Source organism: Nicotiana tabacum, chromosome 19 (genome assembly GCF_000715075.1).
Source record: "Nicotiana tabacum cultivar K326 chromosome 19, ASM71507v2, whole genome shotgun sequence".
NCBI lineage: Eukaryota > Viridiplantae > Streptophyta > Magnoliopsida > Solanales > Solanaceae > Nicotiana > Nicotiana tabacum.
In genome coordinates, this window is record NC_134098.1 from 114639968 (window position 1) to 114667809 (window position 27842).

At 37.3% G+C, this 27842-nt stretch overlaps 3 protein-coding genes across 3 annotated transcripts; 2 read left to right on the plus strand and 1 right to left on the minus strand.

Moving 5' to 3' along the window:
• The first annotated feature begins 341 nt into the window (after positions 1-341).
• LOC107784305 (prefoldin subunit 4-like) lies at positions 342-4739 on the plus strand. Its single transcript, XM_075238436.1, has 3 exons — positions 342-471; positions 560-676; positions 4310-4739. Exons 1-3 carry the CDS (start codon positions 463-465, stop codon positions 4568-4570), a joined length of 387 nt encoding a protein of 128 aa, XP_075094537.1. The 5' UTR covers positions 342-462; the 3' UTR covers positions 4571-4739.
• Positions 4740-5827: 1088 nt separating this feature from the next.
• On the plus strand, positions 5828-9185 carry LOC107784306 (sec-independent protein translocase protein TATA, chloroplastic). Its single transcript, XM_016605417.2, has 2 exons — positions 5828-6376; positions 8882-9185. The coding sequence occupies exons 1-2, from the start codon at positions 6035-6037 to the stop codon at positions 9014-9016; spliced, it is 477 nt and encodes a 158-aa protein (XP_016460903.1). The 5' UTR covers positions 5828-6034; the 3' UTR covers positions 9017-9185.
• A 643-nt stretch (positions 9186-9828) lies between these two features.
• On the minus strand, positions 9829-24521 carry LOC107784304 (mediator of RNA polymerase II transcription subunit 14). Its single transcript, XM_075238437.1, has 8 exons — positions 24037-24521; positions 21158-22237; positions 19348-19445; positions 16627-16801; positions 14774-15713; positions 13586-14604; positions 12196-13268; positions 9829-11288 (listed from the first exon to the last, which is right to left on the minus strand). The coding sequence occupies exons 1-8, from the start codon at positions 24244-24246 to the stop codon at positions 10490-10492; spliced, it is 5394 nt and encodes a 1797-aa protein (XP_075094538.1). The 5' UTR covers positions 24247-24521; the 3' UTR covers positions 9829-10489.
• Positions 24522-27842: the final 3321 nt, after the last annotated feature.

The window sequence follows — 27842 nt, forward strand, 5'->3', positions numbered from 1 at the left end:
CTTGTCGATCTATTATATTATAAAACTGTATCGGCTTGTGTATCAATCGACATTTATCACCTTTTTGTTATTAATTTTATGATAATATTCCGTATTATATTGATATTGAGTAATAAGTAAAATTATAAAAAACAATAAAATAGTTTGTGCTATTGTTGAATTTGTAACAATAGAGGATATATAAGGAAACAAACCATGTGTTTGTGTGAAAAGCGCCATATTATGCATTAACAAAATTCATTTATTTATGTTCTTACTTTTACTTCCGAATTGTTCTTTATTTTGTAAAATTATTCTTTTTCTTTTCAAAAACTAGAATGTAAAATCGGGTTTGACCCGACTCTCGAGGCTACCCGACTCACATGCCTCCTTGGAGTGTTGGGGGTTAAAGTTTGGATACTGAAACATAGGAGTGAAGTCCGAACATTCTGGCCAAACCATCTTCTTCCTGTGGAATCGAAAATGCAGCAGGTGAGTGAACTAAACCCTAGTCTTTCACGATTTTAGCATTTGGGGTTTCTCTAAATTCAAAGAAATATTATTGATTTTGTGGAAAAAGGCTGGAACCTCGGGCTCCGAAGTGGAGGTAACGTGGGAGGATCAGCAGAATATTAACAAATTTGGCAGATTGAATAATCGTCTTCATGAACTCCACGATGAAATCAAGATCGCTAAGGTAATCCCTCTCCTTTTTTCTTTCCCTTTTTAACACTTCATTCATAGGTATTTCCACTTTCAGTAGGTTTGTGTATATATTTGGGGTTGAATAGGTTTTAAACACCGAAAGAAGGGGGAAGTTTAAGTGCTTTGATTATGGGAAAAAGGAAATCCGATGTAGTTTTGGACTTGTTGAATACTTAATCCGAAACTAGTTGGGTTTCAGCTCTAGGAATCATTCACATCCATTCCGCTGTACTCAGACCTATTCATTCCAATAATAAAATAAGAAAAACTGTTACTTTTAAGGGTTCTTTTAAGCTAGAATTTCTTTTAATATCACACTTATGACATACTAATATGGGCATTAACCACAAAAGAGTAAGCCTTAATCCCAGCTAGTTGGTATCAATCTATATTGATCTGTTGCTTTCATTGTGTTATGTCTTTAGTTAAGTGCACATTCGTTTCATAGAGATTGTAGGTCTTTTAAGATAACCTTGTCTAGATGGTCTAGGTCTACTTTGTCCATTTTTATTACCTTCAATCATTTTAGTGTCGCACCTATGAGCCAGTGTTATACAGGCTTACGTATGACGTGGAGAAAACAGTTTTGGGTGTAAATGTTGTAGACTTGCTACGCTATAGGGAAACAAGACCTTTAGGCTAGCAAGAATTTTACATTGTTTGTCAAAAAGTAAATGCCATACTTCATCAGCAAGCTATGTGAAGAAAATTGCCAATCATGACAACCTTATCGAGGTTGAGATGGTTCGGGCATGTGAAGAGGTGAGACATAGATGCTCCAGTCAGGAGGTGTGAGAGGTTGACCATGGCGGGCTGAGGAAGGGTAAGGGTAGGCCAAAGAAGTATTGGGGAGAGCTGATTAGGCAGGACATGTCATTGCTTCAACTTACCGAGTATATGACCCATGCTAGGAAGGTGTGCAGGTCGAGGATTAGGGTTGAAGGTTGACAGGTAGTCATGTGTTTCTACTAGGCTTGCCGGTAGTACTAGTACTATTCTTGTATTTTCTTATTCCTGGTTCTTTATTATTACATGTTGTGTCATTCGCTTCCGTTAACCTATTACATTGTTGTTACAGTTGTTTGTTGCTTTGTTGCTTTATTTTCACTGTTACTTGAGGCGAGGGTCTATCGAAAACAACCTCTCTACCTTTATAAGGTAGGGGTAATGTCTGCGTACACACTACCCTCCACATACCTCACTTATGGGAGTACACTGGGTTTATTGCTGTTGTTGTTATACAACCTTATGACCCATTTATTTATTTATATATAAAAATGTATATATATATTGCATTAGATCTACAGGTTCCAGTACATTTCTTAATATAAATTACCACATATGTGATGAATCAAGGAAAATAAGCCTAAGAATTGAAATAGCTATGATTTGAATATTTACAACTGATTGCTTGAGATGGAAAATGTGTATATTACGATGATATGGATGTCCCCAAGCATATGAGTATATCTATATTAGACTCACATTGCAATAAATATATGTACCTACCTCTATTTAGCTTGCATATTAACTATTTCAACATGTATTTTGGCCCTGAAACTGAATGTATAAAAAAACAAGCATATGAGCATATCTTCGTTAGACTCATATTGAAATAAATATATGTATCTACCTCTGTTTAGCTTGCATATTAACTACTTAAACATGCGTTTTCGCCATGAAACTGAATGGTATCAGAAAACTCCAGTGGTCCAGTCCCTTCCAGGTTTATATTTGGCCAGGACTGATTACCTGTGTAAATGAACTTACACGCATTTTGTATTTCCGAAGGTCAATCATTATTTACTTTTGCAGAATACAGATTTTATTGCTTTGATAGAAAAAAATCAGCTGATAATATTCTTGATGTAATATACTTGTCAGTGTTTTGGATAGCGTGCGGCGACAAATAGCGACGAGGGCCCGCTTCACTGAGGCGAGAGGCGCGCAGCGAAGCGCTCGCCTTTTTGATGTGAAGCGACAATTTATACAAAAACATAAAATATTATATACATATAACTAAAAACTCAATAACAATAATATATTAATAAATATATGTTTATAAATATATCAATTCAAAAATTAAAAACTCAATAGATTCTATATGCTATTAATTCTACTCTATAAGACTATTAAGTCTATAATTGAAAAAACAGAGCAAACAAAACAGAGCCTAAAAAGAAAGAGCTACTGCCTCTGCTCTGCCTCTGCTGCTGGTCGAAAAACATAGCCAAAAAAAAAAATAAGAGAAGAAAAAAGAGGAAGGGAAGAGCCTCTGTTATTTTGCTCGAAAAACAGAGCACAAAAGCAGACTCTCTGTTTCTGTTGTTCTCGACAAAAAACAGAGCAAAACAAATAGAAAGAAGAAAGAAGAAAGAAGAAAGAAGAAAGAAGAAAGAAGAAAGAAGAAGAAGAAGAAGAAGAAAGAAAGGAAACTCAGAGAAGCATACCTGGTTTTTCAGATGGCAGAAACTTGATGAAGAAGACTATGGCACAGTAATCGCGAGCCCTAATCGTGACCTTTTTTCAGAAACTTGGCTGCTCTGTTGTTCGAAGTTGAAGAAGAAAGAAACTTCTGAGAGTCAAGCCCTAATCACGACCTTTTTTCTTAAGTCTTTGCCCTTTTTCTTTTTTCTTTTTAAAAAAGCGACGCTTCAGTCGCCTCTCGCCACACTGTCGCCTCTCGCTACACAAACAAAGGCGATCGCTTTATGTAAATCGCAACGCAACAGATAAAAGAAGCGATACAGTCTCGCATCGCTACGCTACTCGCTATTAGCGACGTAGCGCTCGCTATTTACAACACTGATACTTGTCAGGGAAAAAATTCTGGATGTAGTATACTGTTTGCTAGAATTATATGCATTGTATTTACATATGTTACCTTCTCACTAAAAAAATGTATTATATTTACGTGACAAATTAACAGGAGTATTTAAAAATTAGTTTGATTTTGAAAAGATTGGGATTCTTTCTGATAAACAGTGTGTATCTGCATACTAGCTGCAAAATGCTAGGGCCTATCGGCCTAAGATTCTTGAATACTATCCACAACTAAAAAAAGCAGCTGATAATATTCTGGACATAGTATACCGTTAGCTGGAATTGTATGTGTTGCGTTGCTTGACAAATTAACAGCATTTTTTAGAGCTTAGTATGATTTTGAAAAGACTGAAATTCTTTGTGATATACAGTGTGTATCTGTATACTAGCTATAGAACACTGTGTTTTAAGACTGTGTCCACATTATCACTTAAATATTATAGTTCTAAAATTTTCTGGTCAATTATATTCTCATGGATTAGTTTTTTTATTTTTTGAGAATTTATTCGCATAGATTGTTTAGATATATCCATGGATTAGTTTTTTTTATTTTTTGAGAATTTATTCGCATAGATTTTTTAGATATATCCATTTGCTTGCATGTGCTCGGGAAAGGACACTTTCTTTTGTCCTGCTGTGCATTTAGCTTTCTAGTTTTGCTTCTTTGACACCTTTTTTTTACTACTTTACGTTTACCTTGACACTTCAAAAGAAGGTGTTTTACAGATTTTCTTCTATGGCTAAATCTCTCCTAACGTACCTTTCGTTGTGTCTCTACTGACTCCAATTTAATCTTTGTCAGGAAACATGCGAAAATCTTGAGGATGCGAGCAACGAGCTAATTCTGACTGATGAAGAGATAGTGCGCTTCCAGATAGGGGAAGTTTTTGCTCACGTACCAAAGGAAGAAGTGGAGAGCAGGATAGAGAATATGCAAGAGGTCACTGCCAAGAACTTGGAGAAACTAGAGGAAGAGAAGGAATCAGTAGTTTCTCAGATGGCTGAACTGAAGAAGATATTATATGGGAAATTCAAGGATTCAATCAATCTTGAGGAGGACTAGTAAAATTTCATAAGTTTTGCTTACTGCTTAAGTGTGTAACTTCGTTGGATTTGCTGTTTGTTGAAGGGTGTTCCTCTTGATTGGATTTTTCCATGTCTCGTGTCTTAAACAGTTGAGATTTTTAATTCCTCAACAACATTTTAAACATGCAGGTCTATGTTTTCTGCTCCTTTTCTTTTCCCCCTTACTTTTATTTCAAGTTTTGCTTATTTGTTAACAAGTTAACAAACGCAAGCCTTGTCAATTGGTACTGTTGGACCAGAAATCTACTTTGAATCCCGAAACCAAAGTAAAAGTAGAAACAAAACAAAAGATGCCTAATGCACCAATTCAAAGAATTGCATTGCGATTAAGCACTTCTTTCTGGATTAGTGCGACTTAGCTATTGAGAAACAAAGCGAAAAATGATCGCCAAGCAGAGTTGACAATTGGATATCCGAATATATTTTCTGCTTTTTATTCAAATTTGGTAAGATTATGAAAGAATTTTTTTTTTTAATAATTTAAGAAATTTACATAGACAAATGCCTCTCTCTTGCGCTTTATCTATTTAGCAATTTCTTTTTTTTTTTCTATTTATTTAATTTACAGGCAACCCATCCCCGTCAAGTTATAAAGATAAGTTATAATTTAGTGAGTTACAGCCGAAGACAAAAACGGGAAGATAGGGAAAAGGAGAAGATTAATAATCATTTCACTCCACTTTCAATCAAGAGGTTGTGAGTTCGAGTCACCCCAAGAGCAAGTTGGGGAGTTCTTGGAGGGAAGGATGTCGAGGGTCATTTGGAAACAGCCTCTCTACTCCTTCGGGGTAGGGGTAAGGTCTGCGTACACACTATCCTCCCCAGACCCCACTAGTGAGATTATACTGGGTTGTTGTTGTTGTTGTTGACTCTTATTGCCAATATGTTTCATGCATACCACAATGATTCTTTTTATTAGTACATGGATATCTACAAAGCAACTTCCACTATGATAAAAACATGAGGATAAATATACAGGAACATAGATGAAGGGAACTAGTAATATTGGGGATAAGAGAGCCATATAAAATAGTCCAAGTAATATGATACTTTACTCTTTAACACCGTTGCTTAACGTAAACAAATTGTAGAGGAGGTCTTTTCCAAATCGACTAGATTAAATGTACGTTAATTTTTTCAACATAGACTATACATCAGTGTATCCAAACTAGAAAATCAGAATTTCTAAACCCCACCTACCAATATATTGTTCCTAGGCCACGTTTTCCTTTACTGCAGATATTAAAATCTTGTATAGAAACTCAATAATAATAACACCCACAAGGGCAGCAGAAGCCATACCCCACATACAAATTTCCCAAAATTATCTCCCCAGCTTGCTGCAATACCCCATCACATTTCTTGAACAAAAACTGCAGTTTTAGCATCAAGAAAATCCCAAAAAAAAGGAAGAAGAAAAGCTTCTTTCAAGATTCAGAAAATGGCAATCATTTCAGCTTCTGCTGCTGCTACAACTCTTTCTCTATCCCTTACAGCAAAACCCATTTCATCTTCTTCTTCTTCTGTGTGTGTTTCAACAGCAAAGATTCCAACTTTATGTTCCTCTAGCTCACTCTTCTTCAACAGCAAAAGGGTACAGTTTGTGGGTCCAGCTAGAAAAGTAACGAGCAGTGCCAAAAAGGGTTTTTCTTGCAATTGCTTATTTGGGCTCGGAGTGCCTGAGCTGGTGGTGATTGCTGGTGTTGCTGCCCTTGTTTTTGGGCCCAAACAGTTGCCTGAAGTTGGCCGTACTATTGGCAGGACTGTCAAGAGTTTCCAACAGGTTACATTTTCTGACCCAAATTTTTGTCCTTTTAGTGGATAGATAATTAAATCAAGAAATATTTTGCAAAATCAGGTCATTATTAGTTAATTACATGTAACATTCTGTGATTAGCAGAAATTAGTAATTAGTAATTTGATAAAAATGGTATCTGACTTGCTATAATAGGTAAAGTTTACGCTGTCTGTGTATATAACTTTAGTAGTACTTGAATCAGCTATGAATGACTCATCTGTGCCTCAATCCCAAATAGATAATTCACCTACCGGAAATAAAATTTAGAGATTTAATAACTTAAGGAAAACTTGAACTTTTTAGGTTTTAGGATGGTGGTATTTCATTAAACGTTTTGGTCAAAGATCAAGTTTTTTCTTTTAGTTTTGGATATGAATATGGCATAATTATGGGATGGAGGATCTTTTGGTTTATTTACATTGATAGTTTTTGGGTCTGATTGGTATGTTCCAAGTTGACTTCGGAAACGAGTTTAGTCGCTTGTGGGTGAAATTAGCGAAGGCTAAAAGGTGGAGAAAAGGAATTGGAACCTCTGATCGACCTAGACACATAAATAGCTCTTGTTGTGGGTATAGATTTGAGATTTGTAAGTAGCTGAACAAGTTCTTTCTAAGAATGCCATTGCTAGGAAGAAGAAATTGAAATACAGCCACTTGTGCTGGTTGTAATACTCTCTCCTTCCCAATTTGGCGGTGTTTGATTAGGCACGGAGTTTAAGAAAGAAATGAGACTTTTGAAAGCTGTGGTCTAAAACAAACCATAGATTTGTGTGGCTGTAAATCAATTCATTAAGGGTAAAGTAGGATTTCTAAAGCTAAATTATTTCTAGATAAGGAAAGATGGCATTCTTTTTGGAACTGACTAAAAAGGAAAGAACAAACAACAACAACAACAACAACAACAACATATCCAGTATAATCCCACATAGTGTGGTCTGGGGAGGGTAGTGTGTACGCAGACCTTACCCCTACCTTGTGGAGGTAGAGAGGCTATTTCCAATAGACTCTTGACTCAGGAAAGCATAAACACCACAACAATAAAAAGAAAAACAATACGGGACAAGACATAAATTGGGACGGAGGGAGTGGATGTTTGGACTTTTTGATTTCTTTTGTTCTTCCAATAGAGGGAGAAAATGGCTTTTCTCCTTTTCCACTGTCATTTTGCTTGTGAGAGAGGCCTATACTTCATAAGATAAACTCTTATGACTCTAGAAATTACTTTATATGGTGTAGTCATTAATTCTGCATTTGGTTCTACTGACCTAGCTAGAAAAGGAGGCATTGTATGTTGGAATCAATACAAATTCAAATGTTATGCATGTGCAAGAGAAAGGAAAACGAACTATCAGATGGCTGCTATAAGCTTACAAAGCAAACCTCAACCTTTAGGATGAGAGTTGTAAAACCAGAAAAAGAGCATATAGATAAACATAATGATGTTAGTGCACCTGGAATCTCATAGGAAGACCTCTAGAAGTTACTTTAATCATCAGGCTAAGATGCACGTAGTTTTTTCAAGTTCATTGAGGGCAATCAAAATGCCTTTTGATCGTGAGATAAGTTTGGCACTTCATTTGTTTTTTTCAAGTGCATATTATTATTACTAACAAGCTCTTATCAAAGTTTGAGTTGGGCATAATTCAGAGTTGAAAATCTTTGATCATAATCAGAAGATACTGATCCTAATTGATAGTGCAAATATATTGGTAATGAATTGGTGTTTCTATATAATGTGCTGGACTTCCATCACGCTTTAGATTTTTAGCTTTAAGATGTTGTCGATGAAAAACTTCATGAAAACGAGGAAAATCATGGGAAAGTTCTGTGAGCTATTGTGGTGGTGGGTAGAGTGCAGGAGCAGTTAAAATTGCACGTATTTTTGCTTGGCTTCAGATGTCCTGTATTTCAAGTAGGGGTTTTGGCGAAAGAATTTATTGTCTGGTGAAATATTTGCACATCATGTGCATGGAAAACCGCATTCTTGAATACTGACAGATATCTTACATAACCTCCTGCCTGGAGAAGGGCCCAACTCAAGAAAAAGCAGGTCTTGAAATAAAAACCACATTCAATTTCTTCAAATGATGGGAAAATGGTAAATGCTGCCAATCTGTAGTTCAAGAAGACTTCACCTGCTAAGTGCTGAGATAATCAGTAAAGACTTGTATGAAATAGAGATGCTCCCATCCTACATTTCTGTGTCGTTCCACTGGTGTAGGAAGATATCTTTATTGACGACTTTACATAAGTAGGTTAGCACTTATGTGTTATATTGGAATAATTTAATACTCTTTTTATCATCTTACTTTTGGTTCTTTTTTTTTTAAGGCTATAGATAATGGAAAGATAGTAGCTCCAATTTTGTCAGGGTTGCCCTGGAACTTCATCTCTTCTTGATTCTTATTCTCTGGAAATAATGTCTTTTTTCTCCCTTTAGTGGGAACAGGGGAGATGCTTTACATAATCTCTAACATATCTCATAATATAGGCGGCAAAGGAGTTTGAAACTGAGTTAAAAAAGGAGCCAGAAGCCTCTGCTGAGCCCCCAATGGAAAAGGCCATAGAGGCTAGTCAAGAAGAGAAGCAAGATGCTACGGTCTCAAGCACGAAGGAGAGCTCATAAAACCACAAATGAAGTTTGCCTCCGCCTATAGTTGCTAGTTTTTTTGTTCCTACAACAGTCATTTATTGTATTTGACTCAGTAATGTTTGAGGCGTTGTATTTGATTTACATACCCGGGTTCCCTCATTGACAGCTTAAGATTATATAACTAGGTAACTTAACCATGCCTTAGCTCCAGTTCTTCATCAACAACAGGAACAACATTTTGATTTTCTTACATTTTCCCACATTTTATTTTTCATTCTCGAACTAATTAATTCAAATAGGATCCAGTAAAAGCAATTAGCGATAACCTTATGTTGCCTCATAAACCAAAATTGCTTCTAGATTGTCTATACCTCTGTGCTATTGAAGTCAACTCTTCGATGGTCCTATTCAACATTTTAATAACTTTTTTTTTATTTCTACATAAACAGCTTCCTATTTGGATTACTTCTTTCGTCGTTGTTAAAGCGTGTTAGGAGTTTATATCGGTATTTGGTATTAATTTTCAAGAACTTCTTTAGATTAGTGCATATTACTTTTACTTTTGAATGCGTTCATTATTTAAATTTGAAAAAAAATCAAATTTAGCCAGATTTACAACTGATAATTGAAAAATGAGTTTCAAAAGTAATCGAAATTTAGTCACTTTTTCATGTAAAAATAAGATCTTTCTTAAAAATATACCACCATTGCTTTTCTCGCTTTATAGGTTCATGTCCCTTGCTTTACATGTATTGCTTGGTCAATTTAGCACAGACAGTAACACTTATAAATCATGCAGACTATACACAACCAATCCTTCAACTCAAACTACTTTTACACACATGAACCAGTAAACTCATTTTTCTCATTCACCCAAGTCTATAAATAAAGCCTACCAAATAAATTATCTTTTCTACAATCAAACAAAAACTACTACCCCTCACCCCCAAACTAATTACAACTGTCTGTATGAATTCCGTACCATAAGGGAAAAAGAAAAGTCTATAAATGTGTAATTGTGCTATTACAGTAGAGAAACACTATGTTGGCTTCCAGTGTTGCTGGTATTGCCTCATTATGCGCTCCAGAAACAAATTGCTACTTACAAGATTTCAGAAAGAAAATAAATGATCCTTCACAAGCCACAATTTACAACAAAAGGGATATGCGGATTCCTTCTATCCTTCTAATAGTGGTCAAGCTTATCTTGTTTGACCATCCAGAACAGATCTTTGCACACCATCAAAGATCCGTACCATTCCAGCTAGGATTTGTATCAATCTATGTTACCTGTACAAGGGGATAACCTCATTGCGTTAGCCACTGCAAGCCCGCATATACCCAGAAAAAGAAACCTGCTTTACATCCCAGCTAAATCCCAACTGGTGAGTTCACGTGCTAATCAGCAGTTGCTGGTTCTTCCGGTTACATCTGCTGGGGATTTTTTCAGGATAGTCAGCACTACGTATACGTACTGTTTAGAGCTACTTCTTTGTAATATCTGTTTCACAATCCAATGCCTGCAGCAACCCCACCACCATCCCTCAGCCCCTGAAGGTACGCATGCAGTGTTCTCTGAACACTGTCTGCTACAACCCTTAACCTTCCCTGATTGGCATCACCAGCAGAATTCCCATTCACTTCTACTGTTCGAGCCACCCTTTGTTTGCATCTTTCCCAGTCATCAACCCTCAGCCAGCATGCCCGTCCACCGTGACTTCCCTCCATTCCCAGAAACAATACATTCGGGTTCTCACCAAACGCATATCTCAACCTGACAGACACACAGTAAGGCAACCACGCAGCACCACCAGCAGCGTTAATATGAGGTATGTGTGCATGATCAAGAACAACCGTCAGCGCAAAATCGACAGAATTATGAGCCCGATCATAGTGAATGTTGCTTTTGGAAGCAGATGTATTTTCTGAGCTACCATCAATACTACATCCAGCATGATTCTCAAGACACAATTCAATACGGGATTTTTGTGTAGGGACCATATCGCCCCCTTGCACTTGAGACAACCCTTTCTTCCATGCAATGAGTTTCAGGAATTCTCTCAAAACTGAAATAGGTAACGTCAAAAGTGTAATGAATGATGCAACACGAGAAGCGTCATATGGCTCTGATGCAACACGGCGGCTGAAGTAATCACATATTTCTCCTATTTCGGCTTGTGTTAATTCCTCTTGGGCACTTCCGGGATTTTGCTGCTGCTGCTGTTGCGACTGATGAAACCTCTTGACACTAATAACTTGCAGGAGAAGCTGAACCCTGTGAACACTAACAGCAAATACATAGCCCCTGCGGCAACAACTCCTTTCAGAATAGGAACTCAAGATCACAAAAATAATATATGCCCAAAAGAACCATATAAACTAGCTAACACCCAAGCGATTGTCAGTAGAATATATTAAAGCAGCAGTAAGTTTTCTAGACATAAGAGTTCACCAGCAAAAACTTCACAGATATTTCAATGATGGAATATAATTATTCAGATTATACATTTAAAAAGCACCAAGCTTTCTAGCCAACAGATACAGAGTGTTAACAGGTTAGATTGTTTAGATGCTAAGCAGATCAAGTTGTACATCAAATACAGTATACTAAACGAAATTATGTGAAACTAAAATGGACAAAACTCTCAGGTGAGAAATTATAAACTGGGCTTAGACAGAGTTCAGCCAGGGCATATGGTTCTAAATGGAAAAGCCAAGAGTACAAAAACCAAAAAGAAACACGGTATGAACATTGTACCCATACTCTTCTTTCACAGTAAACTCGCCTGACTCCTAAAATATAACATTAGAAAGAGCATGAAGCCACAATAAAAATAAACCCGCAAAAGATTCGGATATTTATCCGGGGGGTTATAGAATCATTTCTTGACCTCTACTAACACGCTCCAACTAAACTTGCATGTGAAAAATTACAAGGATGTGGAGTTCTATGTCCAATTACGCCCCATATTTCTCACAACCTCGAAGAAATATTAATACCCCTAGATTGTTTCCAGCGTATAAGACACTGCACAAGCCAAGAAGTTTTCTCAATGCAACAAAAGTGACATCTATTATGGACAGCATAAAATTAGTAAATCCATTCCCAAGTTTTAAGGTCCTCTTCCATTCCCAAGTTCTCTACACTACTAAGCAGTCAGCAGGAGAATTGGACAGGGATTAAATACAATACAGAATGATTGGAACCTTACCCCACAAAAAAGCGTAAGGCTGGCTGCTCCTGATCCAAATTCAACAATGCACCTTCATTATCCTTCAGAATTGATCCCAAAATCTCCTTCAGAAGGTCCGGTAACTGAGCAAAGAGCCACAGCACCCCAAGGTATTTTAGAATGCCTCTGAGAACCTTCTTGAGAGCAACAAGAGGAACCCATCCACCACCATACCCTCCATCATCGCCAAGTCCAATAATTGCAGTATTTAGTTCTCCTCTGACATGAGCAGGTACACCAGTACCAGGTGGTCTGCGCAAAGGCATCCCTGCATTCACCACTGCTAAGTTCGATGCTGCGGGTAGGCCATTTGCAGTACGGTTGAAAGCAGTTACAGCATTTGCCGGACGAACTAATCCAGTAGAATTAGAGAGATTAGTCCTGTTCGTATTTGCAGCTGGAAGTTGTGAACCAGCATTTAAACTATTTGAGTTAGTCAATCCAACTACTTGTTGAGAACCAGTAAAGTTAGAATCAATTCCATTCAGCTCCTGGGCAACATGTTCCATGATGAAAGGTCGAAATTGTGGACATGGCAGTGATCCTCCAACTTCTGGCCCCCCTTTAGGCGGTGTTGCTGGTTGCAACCAAACCTGATCTCCAGCAAAACACCTCATATCAACAGCAAATTTTTTCCGATAAATGATGCGAATCCAGTACGGACCACGAAGTACCACAGAGACATCTATGGGCAACAGTGAGCTAGGAACAATGCCAGGACCACCTCTTCCTGCAGCTGCCGCAGCAGCTGCCAACATTGCAGCATTAGGATGGTGCATGCCAAGTGCACCCACAGTAGCTGAAACCGGATTAACTCCAGGTCCGGGTGCAGGCTGATTTATGCTAGTGTTTACATTGCTTGGTAAAGATGGAACATAACTAGTCTGCTTTGCAACAGAAGACATAGGCGCTGTAACACCAGGAACACCAGAAACTGGAGCTGCTCGTGCCGGCCGCGTTGCAGCAGCAAGAGCATGCAATGGTCCTGCAGTGAGACGGATGCAGTCCAAAAGGGATGCAACTTCAGCACCATTGATGAAATCTTCAAGAAACTGTGAGTTCGTCAACCACAGTAAATTAGAAGTCATTATGAATTGGAACCACAACGGAAGTTTTGAGCTTAAAATATGGAGAAGTCTGACAAAAGGATTAAATAAGATAGAATGCAATGCCACCACATGCAAAATCTTTCACAGGAATTCCATAGCTTAAACCACAATAACATAACCAACCAAAGTATAGATTCAAGCTCTCAAGAAAACTCCAATTATAGGATCATATGCATTTTAAGGCTCATTGTATTGCAGACAAGAAAAAAAAGACAGGAGAAAAACCGAACATGTTATACGTAATAAAATGGAAAGCAAACCTTTGTATGTGGCCAAAGCTGATCAGGTGAAACATGCATTGTGCAGCCCTCTTTACCCGATTCCCATTCAACCACGAAGCGAGCAAGCACCCCAGAACCAAAGCTGAACCACAGACTCATCAGACCTACTGCCTCAATTCTGAATTGCTTTCTCATCTGTTCGGAAATTCTATCAGTTGCATCAGAAGCGCCTTTAATTGCAGCCGGCGCTTTATTTTCGGAATTTGCATTACTATCTTCAAACTTTTCATCAGCCCTAGCACCAAGCAATTTTCGCATTCCAAGCGCAAAAGTTCGAGCATTAGATAGCCTTTGGATATCAGCCACTAGCTTCTTTATACTATCAGCATTAACTGAATAATAGCTCAACACAACACCTTCAGAATCATAACGAATATGAGAGTCTGCATCAGATGTATTGGCAATCCGAACACCAGAACCCCATGGAGTACTATTGCTTCCTTTCTGAAGCTCCCACAAGTCCTGGAAGTGCTGGTCATTAATTTTCACATCCCAATACATACTTCCAGGTCTACCTAGCCGCAAGCATATATGCTGCCATGCATCATCTCTGGCAAATGGAACTCGGAACCATAAGTTTGAGGATGCACTTCTAAGACCCACTTCTTCGACATATGGGATTTCAAGTGCCTCCATCTGACTCGTAAGCCGGGCATGTTTGATACAAAGTGAGCAATGCCTGACTACATGAAGAAGGGAAGAAACATATATACTAGAAGGTGCATTCCCTTTATTAGCTTCAGCGATAAGACTGCCATAGCTATACTCTTCAGCTTTACCAGAAATATCTGAAGAAATAAGCATCAGTGACTTAGGTAGATGAGTGCCAGACTCCACAAGTTTCCTTCGCTTATGTGATCCTTCATTGGACTCCATTGCTTGAAGTGATGGAAGTGAATCCAACAAATCTGACAATGTACGCTTCCTTGGTAAAATGTTATATCTGGAAGCTGCATCTTGCTCTGACTGTGTACATGTTGCTGAATCTATTGCTTGGGCTGGCAAAAAAAAGGGAATGCAATTTTGAGACACGTGCATAAAAAATAAACATGCCCAGTGAGCATTAAAAAAATGGATGGTAAGAGCTATAACAGATAGATGTAACATGTAACATACACAACGGTGTAAAGATATATAAACAACAAACTCAGAGGTTATTTGACTTACATCCAGGACTTAAAACCAATGAGTTAGACTCAGAAGTCCTGAAACCAACCGGTACAGTTCCCACAGCAGAGTTTCTTGGAGCACTAGCTTTTCCACTTAATGCAGAAGCTGGAGGGCAAGCTCGTTGTGGTGGAGATAGGAGTCGAGCTGGTCGGTTTGTAGATACAGTCAGCTGGTCTTCATCCAATGACGTATAAGATCCAGCTCCTGCAGAATGAGGTGATCTGAGAGAAGTCAAATCTTGCTCAGACTTTGAAGCTGTCAACTTTTTCACAGTTTGACTCCTTCCTGGAGCCGTGGCTAATGATCCAGCCGAACCTGACTGTATCACGCCCTTGTACATGGAGCTACTGTAGTTTCCTGTTCCCCGATCCCACTTAGGGGACAGTGTTCCAACTTTAAGACACTGATAATTTGCAACACCAGAGCCCAAATGAGATGCAGGAGAAGCACCAAATGTTGACGGGGGAATTTGACCGGAGAAAGAAGGGACAGAGGACCCTTTCTCAAGTTCGAAAATTTCATCAACAATAGAACAAAATGTTGATGGCGCACTGGAAGAAACTAGAGATCTTTCCAAGCTGAAATCCGCAAGGAGACTACTTTCAGATGTTTGGTGACTGCCACCATCACTAGGTAAAATTGATAGCAGTTTCTTGCTGTTGAGAAGACTCAAATTGAGCTCGTCCTCACATATCTGCATCCTACCAACGTCAACAGTTTTTACACGAACCACGTTACTCAGATCAGCAAGAGATTGAGCTTTTTCTGGTGTATCTGACTGACTTTCTAGCAATTTGAACACAGGTTTGAAATCTTTGTCAAGTTCCATCAGCAAAAGGTATGAGCTTCCACATTCAGGAAAACCCATAAGCAACAAATTTGTACCACAAGAAATGCTCTTTGGCACCTTAACTGCTGCAGACCCATGTTCAAATACCTGTGGATATATATCAGATAATCATTTAAAAAGCTCATCAGATAACCAGTAAATAAGCTAAATGATTTCTAATTGAACTCCTAAATGCAAACACCAAATTTTGATCCAGCCAATGCATCTTAAGTACATATGCAACAAGATAAAAAGATCAAACAAAATGCTCTAGAAAGTACAATATTCCTGATATAATGGCAATTCATAATCAAGCTATGGGAGAAGCAAAGCCATGTCAAGGCAAACTGGCTTTCTCTCAGATTAACACGAGGAAGTGGAAAGAGGAGAGAAATTTTCAAATATATTTTTAGTAGGGAGGTTTGACCATCGGGTCGGATAATCAGAGACAAAGTGAGAAGCATGGAGAAGGTTTAGAATATCACAGTTGGTGTGAAGGTCTCCTTGGTCGGAGACAATTTCATCAAAGTCAAGGCAGGCGAGTCTGAAAGAAGGATCTAACAGACTGGGAGGAAAAAAGAATATGGTGTTCATAAATATATGAGGGAGGCCCACCATTACACCTTTGGTGCACATATTTGTTCTGGAAAAATCAGAGAGCATGGTGATCTTCTCGACACTGATATCCAGCGATAAGATGTGAACAATGTACCCAAGGCCCAAGGTTGAACCTAGCAGTTGATGTAATCTTTAATAAAGTTTTTTTATACGGATAATCTTCCTAATAAAGCGTAACAATAACTACACGTCCACGCAACCTAATACTTAAGCACAACCTAAATGAAGTTAATACTATTCCTGAATGTTAAAGGAAACCAACTAAATAAAAATACAAGACAAAGGAATACTAAATATAACAGTAAAGCATCTAGAATAAGAAGCCTTCGCTCTCCAAATGGATAAACAGAATAATCTAATAGCCAAAAGACAAGGAAAAAAGAGATAAAAGATCCATCCATACCTCAAGACCTAAGAACCTCCCAATGCACGCGAACAAATGTAAAATGCTTTTGCTTCTCAAGCTAATAAAAGCGTCAGCTGCTGACATACTTCTCTGGTTTAGGGCCTCTTCACACTCAACAACCACTAATGATGATATAACATTCTTGGAAGAGTGAAGAATGAAGTGGCCATTCCTGGAATATGAGAAAAATTAAGACTTCGCAGGAAAAATTAGCATTTTAATTCTTGTTTCCTGGCCAGGTTTCTCAAAGAGAGATCCAGACAACGGTGTTTTCAAAGAATGACGCATACATCAGAAGCACTTATAATAGAATCTCCAAAAGGAACTATTTCTAGTCCAATTATTTGATTGATTTGCTCCTTGGTCAAATTATAGGCAATCAGGTAGAATATTTTAACAATATCTGGGATTTCTGCAAATATTGCAATGAACAATCAACATGCAATGTTGTGTAGAAGAGCATCCTAAAAATATATACATGCATATTTTCAATACACTTCACGAAGTAAAGGCTTCTCGGACTCTCCAAAAATATCAAGAAGTGCGTGTCGAATCCTCTAAAAGTAGCGCATTTTTGGAGGATCTGACACAGGTAGGGCATTTTGGAGAGTCCACGCAACTTAGTCTCTAAGCAAATCTGTTTCCTATGTTTTCTTTCCCTTAAATGCCCTAACTATCTCATTATAGTGGGAGCTTTTCGGTCTTCTTATCCAAAAGCTAAACCAGTGTTATTAAAAGTCATTCGCAAACTGGTTATCGCTTCATGGGTGAAGCAATGCACTCTAAGAAGTGTGTGCTTCAAACAATGATGTGTCATCGGTTCATTGAGTCTCAACTTTGAGGAATTAACTTAATATCGGCATTATTGTATATTGGATGTTAAATTTAGTTAGTACTTAATTACAAAATTATTAAAGTACAAACTTCATGAATATTTGGTATTTATAGTTTTCTGTATATTGTGTACATCGCTTCACTCTTTTAGTTTCAAGCCCCATGGACCGTGTCACTTTTTTGTGCTTATCACCTTTTAAAAGATTGAGCTTCTCACCCCACCCCACCCCCGGGTCTCCCCGCCTCTCTCTCAAAGCTTAAGTGCAATCACCAAGGCGTACGGCACATACCTCATCACCAAGGCGTTGTTCTGAAGAGGCAAACATTAAATATTTCACTTAATAAGAATTTTTTTAAATTCCTTTGTCCATACAATTGTCAGTTGTGTCTTTAGTCGTTATTCTTGAAATATGTATGTGCTTTTTATTTAGCTTCATTTGCGCCTTTCTTCACAAAAGGAACGAAAGCGTCACTTTTTTATAGGTTTAGGGTTTAGAGTTTCTTCACAAGCTGATATTCAAAAACCCTACTGTATCATTCAAATTGAAAATTAAGCATGGACGGAGAGAAGCTTTCAAGATGGGTTTCATGGGCTGATGATATATGTCCATGCTTTCCATGAAATAGATATAGTTTCCTGTCCCACTAAATCCCATGTCAAAGTTGATCCCAGATGACCCATAATGTCTTTTTGACAAGCTACTGTGGTTTGACTTTAGGTTTAATGGATTTATCAGTTCTCTGTGTTTTGCTCTAGTATCACCGTTGACGAGGCAGAGAGGGAAAGAAGAGAAGCAGAAGGACAATTGAGATTAGTTTTGGGGAAAAGTCAAAATAGCCCCTCCGATGATTAGCGTATTGTTTTTTATTAACAGCATTGTTCGGGCATCTTGCGGTGCACTTCGACTAAACTTAGGTATAAAGTACTTGCTACATTTTACCAACACAGGTATCGAGTAACTCTACTCACCAAGGCTTAGGCAAGTGGTAAAAAATCACCTAGTGATTTTTGTCTCTTCTGGGATTTGAATCCTGGTCTCCAAGGTTTGCACCCACTTCATTGACCACTAGGCCACAACCTTGGATATTGCCCTACTATTAATATAATATTACATTGTTTTTTTTATGAAGTTATATTATTATATTGTTAGCGTGCTAGTCTGGCTTTTTAAAAGAATATGTCAACCTCCATCTCAAAAAGAAAAGGTCAACCTGTCATTTCACAAACCAATTTAGATAAGGAAACATCAACAATTGAAACTTTTCTTCTTTCGGTGTTTTCCATGTGCAAACCCACAGAAAAACATCCTTGGTCCTTTCAAACAATAACCTTTCTGCCCCTCATCCTCAACAAAAAGTTGGTCCAGGCATTCTGCACCCATGGGCATACGGCTTGGCAGGCCTTCCATTTCTACCGCAGCTTCATAGGCATTGCCCTGTTAACCAATCAGCTGTTTGGACGGGTAAAGATAGAGGGAAGACGAATAACAAGCTGGGATCAGTTTTGGTTCCTTTTCCTGAAGAAAAGGGGTGGCTTCGCAAGATGAAGAGCAAACTTGAGGTGCAGTTATGTTTTTCAGGTGAGAAACTGTATGGCTGACCCAAGAAAAAGATTATCAGAGACTTGGCAGACCAAACTCAGCAAAAATTTGAACTAGTAGCAGGGTTGTTCGAAGAAGTCCAGTGTTGCAATTGGTTTCCCAATCTTAATAGAAGATAAGGATTCCAACCCTTGTCTCACCAATGCTCATTTTAATTTCATGCCAATACTTGGTGGCACATAATTAGAGCACAGATACCAGCAATTTCCATGTTCGTTATAGAAAAAAGTTTAAAAACCAGGTGAAATCAACTTCCAACAATAAAAGAAAAAAAGGATATAACCTTATGTTTATTGCAAGGGTGAAAAACGATGAACCAAAGGCACGTACACGCAGGACTTCCTGGCCCTGATACTCCCTGCTGTCAAACTTGTTATCCTTCTGCAGAGATAAAGCAGTTGGTCAGAAGAAAAGAACGAAAAAGTTAATCACGCAGTATAGTACCAGGAAGTCAAGACTGGAATAGGGGACCTTTCAGGAAAGATTATAAGTGTACTTCGTGACTTATAAATAGCATCAGACCTCAGCTTGGTTGTCTTAAGACATCATACAACTTTATTAACATATGAAAAATCAATCCACCAATAATAACATCAAAGTCGGTCCCATGTCCAGAATTAAGAAGCAATGGCAGCATTTTAACATGAAAAAGAAGAAAAACTCTGAAATCTCCATATTTTGGTTTTCGGTAGGGATGATAGTTCGAACAATAATATGACTCTTTCCATAATCGTAATTGGGCCGCTTCACTATTGCATTTTTGGTAACCATATATGCTCTTTGAAAATAAATTAAAATTAACAACAATGGAGACTGCTGATCTATTATCTCATGTAATTCACTGTTTGCTAGTTTAATAGTATGTCATATCAACAAAGGAATAATTCTATTAGCGAAAAACAACGAAACTGACCTTTGCATACGAATTGTCTACAGTGTCAATAAGTAGACCTTTTTTATGAAGATTGTCATTCAGTAGATGTCACTTACCAAAAAGAAATGTCAACAAGTAGACCTTAACACGCCTTATCTGGGTGGATGAAAAGAACGCCTCCCCTCATATCTCCAACAACTTATCGTTAGGCCTCACCACACATTGGTTGGTATAAAGAGACCTCAATAGTTGGAGCCATGTTTAATACTTTTTTTTGATGAAGTAAGTGAGTATTATTATCAAAAGGCATCAAGAAGGTGCAGATGTTACAAAGAAACAGAAAGTATCAGCCCAGAAATGTGAACAAAAGCTCTATCATAAGACTAAGGAGCCGATAAATTCCAAAAAGGAGCCATGTTTAATACTGAGTTAGCACAACGTTTTTTTCTTTTCCTTTTTCTTTTTTTCCGTGATTGGTAAGTTAGCACACAGTGAGTAAGCTGTTGTACCGGCTTACAAAGTATTTGGTAAACCGAAAGTTGGTAAATACATGCCTCTAAGTGCACATCTCAACTATTTTGTGTAGCTATTCTCAGTTTGCCCCTAGTTTTTCAAAAGTGAATAGTACATAGCACGGTAATTTAAGTACTTGATCCACCCAACACAACCAAACAAGCTAGTGCCCCTACTTGAAGATTTTTATGACCACATTCTTTTTCTAACTTTTAGATCCCATGTGCAATAATACATAAAGCAGCCTAAATGAAAGGCAACAACTGTAGCCTAAATGAAATAGAACTCTATCTAAATTTTCTAAGCATATCTGGACAACTGGCTAGTTCTTTCTTATGTAACTGCCAGAAAATTCTAACTGAGATTCCTAACACTTTCTTCCCTGAATGCCCTTGTATCGTTAATTCTCTAACATCCTTAAATTCTTTATTATCAAGAGTTCATCGGTTATCACAACTCTACTCATCAGACTTCTACTGCAGAAAACAGACAACATAATGATAAAAACTAACTAGAGATTGACTTGAATTGTTTCACCCTCGCTAACCCGTACATCAATTTCTTTTTAGCTTAGTGGTCAAGAGAGAATAGATCTTTAAACAACATGACATAGATAGTTTCTCTAACCATGCATAATAACCAACATGGAACTTATGACTTGCATGAGTTCTCAAAATTTCCAAGAGATATATTTAAAATAACTAACCTTCCGAGAATCAGCAAGCATTTCTTCTACATGGCCCTGAAGCTGAACATCGCCAGGAACTCTACAGATCTGACCATTTTTCTCGAGTTCTTTATAAATCTCTAGCAAACGAGTATAGCGATTACAGCATATAACCCTAAGCAGCAACTTCTCAACGTCAATACAACTCTGGTCAAGGGAAAATTCTGCTTCTTTTCCTGTCAGAGGATCAATGGCAAATGTGCTATGAAGACACTTAATTCGCAGATCCAGTCCAGGTTCAATTTTTATAAATGGGCACGTTCCAATTTCGGATGTGCTGGAGTTTTTATCCAAATCCAACCAATACAAAATCTTCAGCCCAGGAGTACGCAAACTAGCAGAATCAGACTCCCCATCTTGTGATATTTGTGTGGAGCCAGCACTGCCACCCTGTCCAGTACTACCATCAGATATGAGCTCAAAACGAATAGCATCTTTCCACCTTCCATGACGAAGTGTCTGCACTTGCCTTATGACAGTGTCCATAACAAGTGCCACACAAAGTTCATGCAGGATGGAGTATAAGGTCATAAATGGATTGTCTGCAGCAGCCATCCTGCGTTCCAAATCATCACCAAGAGCATGCCGCCGAAAGTCATCCAGCTTCATAGGGCCACTTCTCTCACCGACAAGCAGCTCCATATGTAATATTCTCCACATTGACAGGTGTCCTCGGTAACCAAGGGTAACTAGAACCTTAAATTCTCCATCCACGCGGAGCAGAACAGTACCGTCAGAAACTTTGACTTCAGTAATGTCCTTAGGAAGTGAAACCTCAAGGAGTTTAGACCTAACAAGTGCGTCTAACTTCTTTAATGCTGGTTTTTGTTGGTTGGCATTTAATATGCTCTGCAAGCCCACATCTTCTATACATTTTGGCAAACGCTCATAACTTCCGGTAAGAAGAACTTCAACAGCCGAAGGAACATCATAAATGGGAGCACGAGCTTGTTGTAGTCCTTCATGCATAAAAAATAATGAGTCTGCAGCTTGGGTGAAACATGTCTCATGACTAGATAAAGTTGATGCAAGTTGCTGACAATATTGTATCAAGGGGACCTGCAAACCAAAAAATTGGAATGTAAAAGAGATTAGTTATGGAGTATGAACTGCAGTCTCTAGGGATTGATGATAAAGTATATAGGGCCAACCATTAATCCCAAAGGTCCAGGAAGATTTGGCAACCATATTTCTACTGTCACCTATATACTGAATATAACACAAGTGAATCGTTCCTTTCAGAGATGACAGATGAAGCAATGAAAACATGAAAGAGGAAAAAAGCCATGAAGACCAACACTATACTTACCAACATATACCTTGAAAGAGTTCATAAATCTAAGATTAGAGGATCAAATGATTCATAGAAAGATGCTTAAAGTATGACCTACAGGAAACTCATTGCCCTTTTGGTATGATAAAAGTTTTCGAAGAAGCACCATGCTGTGAGGCTGCATAATGTCTTGAGTAGAAGCAAAAGGTCTTGGAGACACAAAAGTGTGCACCTTTTGAAGGACAAAAAAAACACCTTTGGTGTTTGATGATTGACAATGTTGATTTTATACGCAAATGGTTTTCTCCAAAAAAAGATGAGAACTTAAAACACTTTTCTAGGTCCTTTTGCTCTGTTAATAGACAATAAGCTTTTCAGGACGTATAAAGCGGACCCGTTCATATTTTGCTAGTGGAGCTCTTTTTAGAGGGTTGGCATCTCTTCTACAATTACCTACAGGTAAAAGATCCAGTTCAAACCCATGACCAGGGTGGGGATAACAGAACTACAGAAGAAACAGACCAAACCAGACTTTTTCCTTTTCAGTTTTTTGGTCCGTTTTCAGCTTTAATGTTCAAATTTTCGGTTAATCAGTTTGGGGTTGTCGGCTTTTAACATTTGGTACTTTAGTTAATCAAAAAACCGAAATTACGTATTGCCCCATTTGACCCTAAGCATGAAGTTGCTACCTTAGGAACGCAACCAGATGCCCCCCCCCCCCCCCCGCCGCCCGTTAACTCTTTACATGAATATAGGCAATCTTGTCAGCAATTAATGTACAAATGCCCCGAGGAAAAACATGGGAAGATTAAGGGTACTCCTACAGGCTTCTTTCCTTCCCAATGAGTCCTTCGACTAGATGATCCCTAATCACCTTTCTACCACCATCTGTTCCCTGCATTAGTAGAGAGTACTAGAAAACTAACAAACAACTTGTTGGCACTAATTGGACAGAGCATTAATCAATCTTAAAACTTTGAAGCTATCCTCAACATTTTTTTTTTTTTTTTGGTAGTGTCCTCGGCATTCACTATAACTATAATTTCCACCCTAACTGTCTCGATTTCAAGTTTTAAATCACTCCTCAAGATCTATCTTTTCCCATTCCAATCACCAAATTCCATAAGAAGAAAACAACATATAAACAAAAAACAAAAAAATTAAAAGGAAAAACAAATCAATTCTACCACTATTCTTTGAATGCACCAACAGCTTCAATAATTGCAAGTTCCAGAATCTTTTTCAAGATTCATCTGTTCCCATGCAAATTCACCAATTCATTCCACGGCTACCTTTCTAAACTTCATCAAGATCCATTTTTCTCCATTCCAATTCTCAAATTTCACCCAAAAAAACAAACACATAACCCTATTCATTCGGTCAAAACTCTTTCAACGCATCAACAGAGAGAGTGTAATTCCTCTTTTTCCCCGTTCTATTTCTCGACCACTACTCTTCCAATACATAAACAAAAGGCACAAATTGGGCAAACACCGCCATTATTTTAAACAAAGAGATAGTAAGTGCTACTCTTAAATGCATCAAAAGACAGAATGAGAGAGGGAAGAATAGAAAAGGAAGCAACCTGCTGGCACCACTTGGAGAGGACATTGAGACGGAGCATACGCTGCTGAGTCTTGACTATGTATTTTAGAATCCCAATTTTCTTCTCGGAGTCGGAGAGGTCAGAGGACTTGCACTTCTCCACCAGCTCATTTAACGTCGCGTACGACTCCTCAGCCGTTCGGCTTACCAGCGCCGAGAAATCCACCGTCTGCTGCCCTAATTCCGCCATCTCCCTAAAAAAACTTCTTCAATTAAATTCCGGCGATCCCGTAACCCACTTCCTACTTTAGGGGTACCATTTTATGAGAATTGACTGTGATTATTTTAGGGTTTTGAAAATTTGAGGAATTTAGAATATGTATATGGATATCTGTTTATTCTTCTTGGGTTGATTTTGAAGGCGTCCGAGGAGTGGTGACGCGAGTGTTTTATGATGTCCTAAATACCACTTCTGTTCTGCGCAAGGGAGACTATTCTTTTTTTCTTTTGGTTTTCTTTTTATTCGAATACGGTACTCTCTTGTGTTTGTGAGAAGAAGAGTCGTAGAAAAGTCAAAACTGAGAAATCCTCTTAGAGCTTCCGCTTGAGTCTTGACCAAGTTTCCAAACATGGTTTATTTTGATAGAAATTTGTTTTTTCAAATTAAGTTTGAGAAAAAGCACATGAAAAGAATAATAGTTTATATTTGGTTAAATTAAAAAATAATTTTGTATGTATAAAAAAGGGGTGAAAATTATTTATATCCCTTAAGTTTGCTTTAAAAATTAAATTTATTCCCCAATTTTAAAAAATAATCATTTTCATCCTTCTATCCTACTGCAGTGTCTAGTTTACCCTTGATATTTTTAATTTTTCATATATGTAATAACTTTTTTATTGTATATGATATTTTTAGTTCATTGAACATTATAAATAGAATAATCATATTATAAAATTTATTACTACTTTTTATGATTATTATTTTAATATTATGTGTATTAAGTCTGCATATAATGTATGTCTCTGTGTGTGTCTGCTAGATTTTAAGTTCCTTTTTTCTCTTAATCTCTATTGTGTATATAGATTTTTGAGTTTTAATTCTTATTAATTAAAAAAAAGTTCTAAAATGTAAAATAAAATTCATGTAAAGTATAAATATATAGCTTTTAGGAATTTGTTATAAAATTTACCTATATTGTTCATCCTTTTCTTTTATTCTCAATTTTACAAATAGATTTGAGTTTTGATTGTTATTAATAAAATTATTGATTCCGGCAAATTATTTATTATATTTTTTATTTTTCTCATTTTCTTATTAATGTTGTTATGCTTGATTACTACTTCATACTCTCTTTGTTTCAAAAATAATATTTATTTTCTATAGGTAAGTTCGTAACATATATTAAAACAAAAATATATCAAAAACGAGATAAATATTGTTGAGGGTAAAATAGGTATTTTAAAAAATTATTTTTAATTTGAGAATGAGAATGATTATTGTTCAAAGTTAGAGTATGTGTTTGATTTTCAAATTAAACTTGGGGGATGTAAATGATTTTCACCCATAAAAAAAAATAGTGTATGTTTGTCTAATCTTACGCAATAGTGATTCAACCGTCTTATCAAATTATGAAAAAATACCTAAAATCATGTTACAGTTTGTATTGTAAAAATAAATAAATAAATAAATAATACTATGAGATATTTATTATGAAATACTTAAGTTGGGATACGACTTCTAACAACCATAGTCGTAGAGATCCAGACTCTAGATTGTGTCTGAGTGGTCGCTCACTCAATTACTTAAACTACAAATAGCCGGCGAGAGTATAATTTATGTTTAATATGTTTAAAATTGTGTATAATCAAAATTGTGTATAAGACTAGATAAACTAAACAATGAAAACGGATGGCTACTACCGTAAAAGATCCCAAAATTCTAATGTGTGCAGTGATGTGCTGCACGGATGCATCGCTCGAGTGTGATCTGCATTTTTTCTACTTTGGCATAAGTGCAACTTTGACCCTTTTTTTCTTTAATTTTATCATGAAAAAAAAAAGTTGAATTTTGGTTTCCTTTTAATCTATTAAACTCAAATACTATTGGAAACGCAATGTATTTGTAAGCTCCATCAAATTAACTCAAGAATCAAGGCCAATAAGGGCATCTATGCCACCGTGTAATACACTATATCAAATGACTTTCAAGAATTAAAATCGCATTTATATATCATTTCCAATAAATAACATTTATTCATTTTGTTTATGGTCGAAATTTTGAGTCGCCAACAAAGGATGCTTAGACCGGATGAGACTCACACCACAAACGAGCTAGAAGGCATCCCAAATTCTTAAATCCTTATTGTGACATAATATTGTGGTAGTAGATACTCTGTATGACTTGAGTTAAATCGTTAAGTTAAAGGGTTAATTCAATAGCTTGAATTATTATCCAGGATAGTTCAGTCATTTCGAAAATAAAATATATGATTTCGCTCTAGTTTCAAGTATATACTTGCCAATAATTGACTGGAACATATAGTCCGATCTTTTGTTCTCCCTCAAGCAGTCTCGCAATCTACTAGGTGATTTTGTAGCCCGAAAATCAATTGGTCTCAAACAAGCTTTATTGTTATTCGCTCTTAAAGCTCTCAAGGTCCAAGCTAATAGAAACCTACTTCAGATCACCAAAGACAGTGACAAATTAGTCCATTCCATGATACTCATCGAACAAGCTAAGAACAACTAACACTCAAGGCAATATGGTTTTTAGAAACAATTCTATTGAAAAAGAAACAAGACATAAAAATTAGCAAATATATATAGTCACATAATCCTAATGTTGTATTTTCATAATTCGTAGATGTGTATGTATAGGGTAAAATATGTTTATATTAAATGATCGCATGAGAAAGTGACACGTGGAGCCGAATACATAAGATAGTTGAATCCGAAGGGAACGATCTTGTAAGTTATTATACAGAATGATATTCATAAAGATGAAATAAATGTCTGTCACCCGGTAGCATTTAATGAGAAATATTCTACAACATTAAATACGCGGCCCGTTACAAGAAAAATGGCATTTACTGTCTCATAATTGACATTAAAGAGGGGCTTGATCCTAGGACCTTGTTCCCTATGTGCCCCTATGTGCAACTATAAATAGTGAGCTCTTTATCATTATAAAGGACACGAAATTTCTGACAAACATACGATTCTTGTCGATACTACAAGTCTTCTCGCTGCCTACTAGAAAAATCCCATCAAGATAGATTGAATCGACGCTACATTCTATTCAAAGCTTAATATAATTTTTTCTTCTTGTTTACTGATATCGTCGCTATTGTCCCCGGAAGCTCTACTCGTGGAATTACAATTTCTGCTATTTTATCTCCGTCTCAAAGTTAAGTATTACATTTTTGTCTATTTCATCTATTATTTTAGGATCAAATTAATTCACTTGTCTATAAACCACGTATAAATTCAACTGTATCGTTTTAGGGGTAAACGGTTTGGCGCCCACCGTGGGCTTAGACGGTTGTGTAATTAATTGGTCCTTGCCTCTTTTACTAACGCGTTTGATTATTTGTTCTTAGCAAAAAATCATAGAAAATGGCAGATAATGATGTTAACAACACACACAACCTTGAGGCCCAAGGATATCAGCCTTAGCACGAGGATTCAATCAGTGATACCCGCAGTGAGAGCAACGAGGCCACACCGGTCCACGGTAGGCGGTACCCGCAACATGTTTGAGAGGTGACTCCTCATGATGCTGAAGAAGAGCATGTCGTCGAAATAGTAAGGGTTTTGCAGGAGCAACAAGAGCCCATTTTAGGCCAT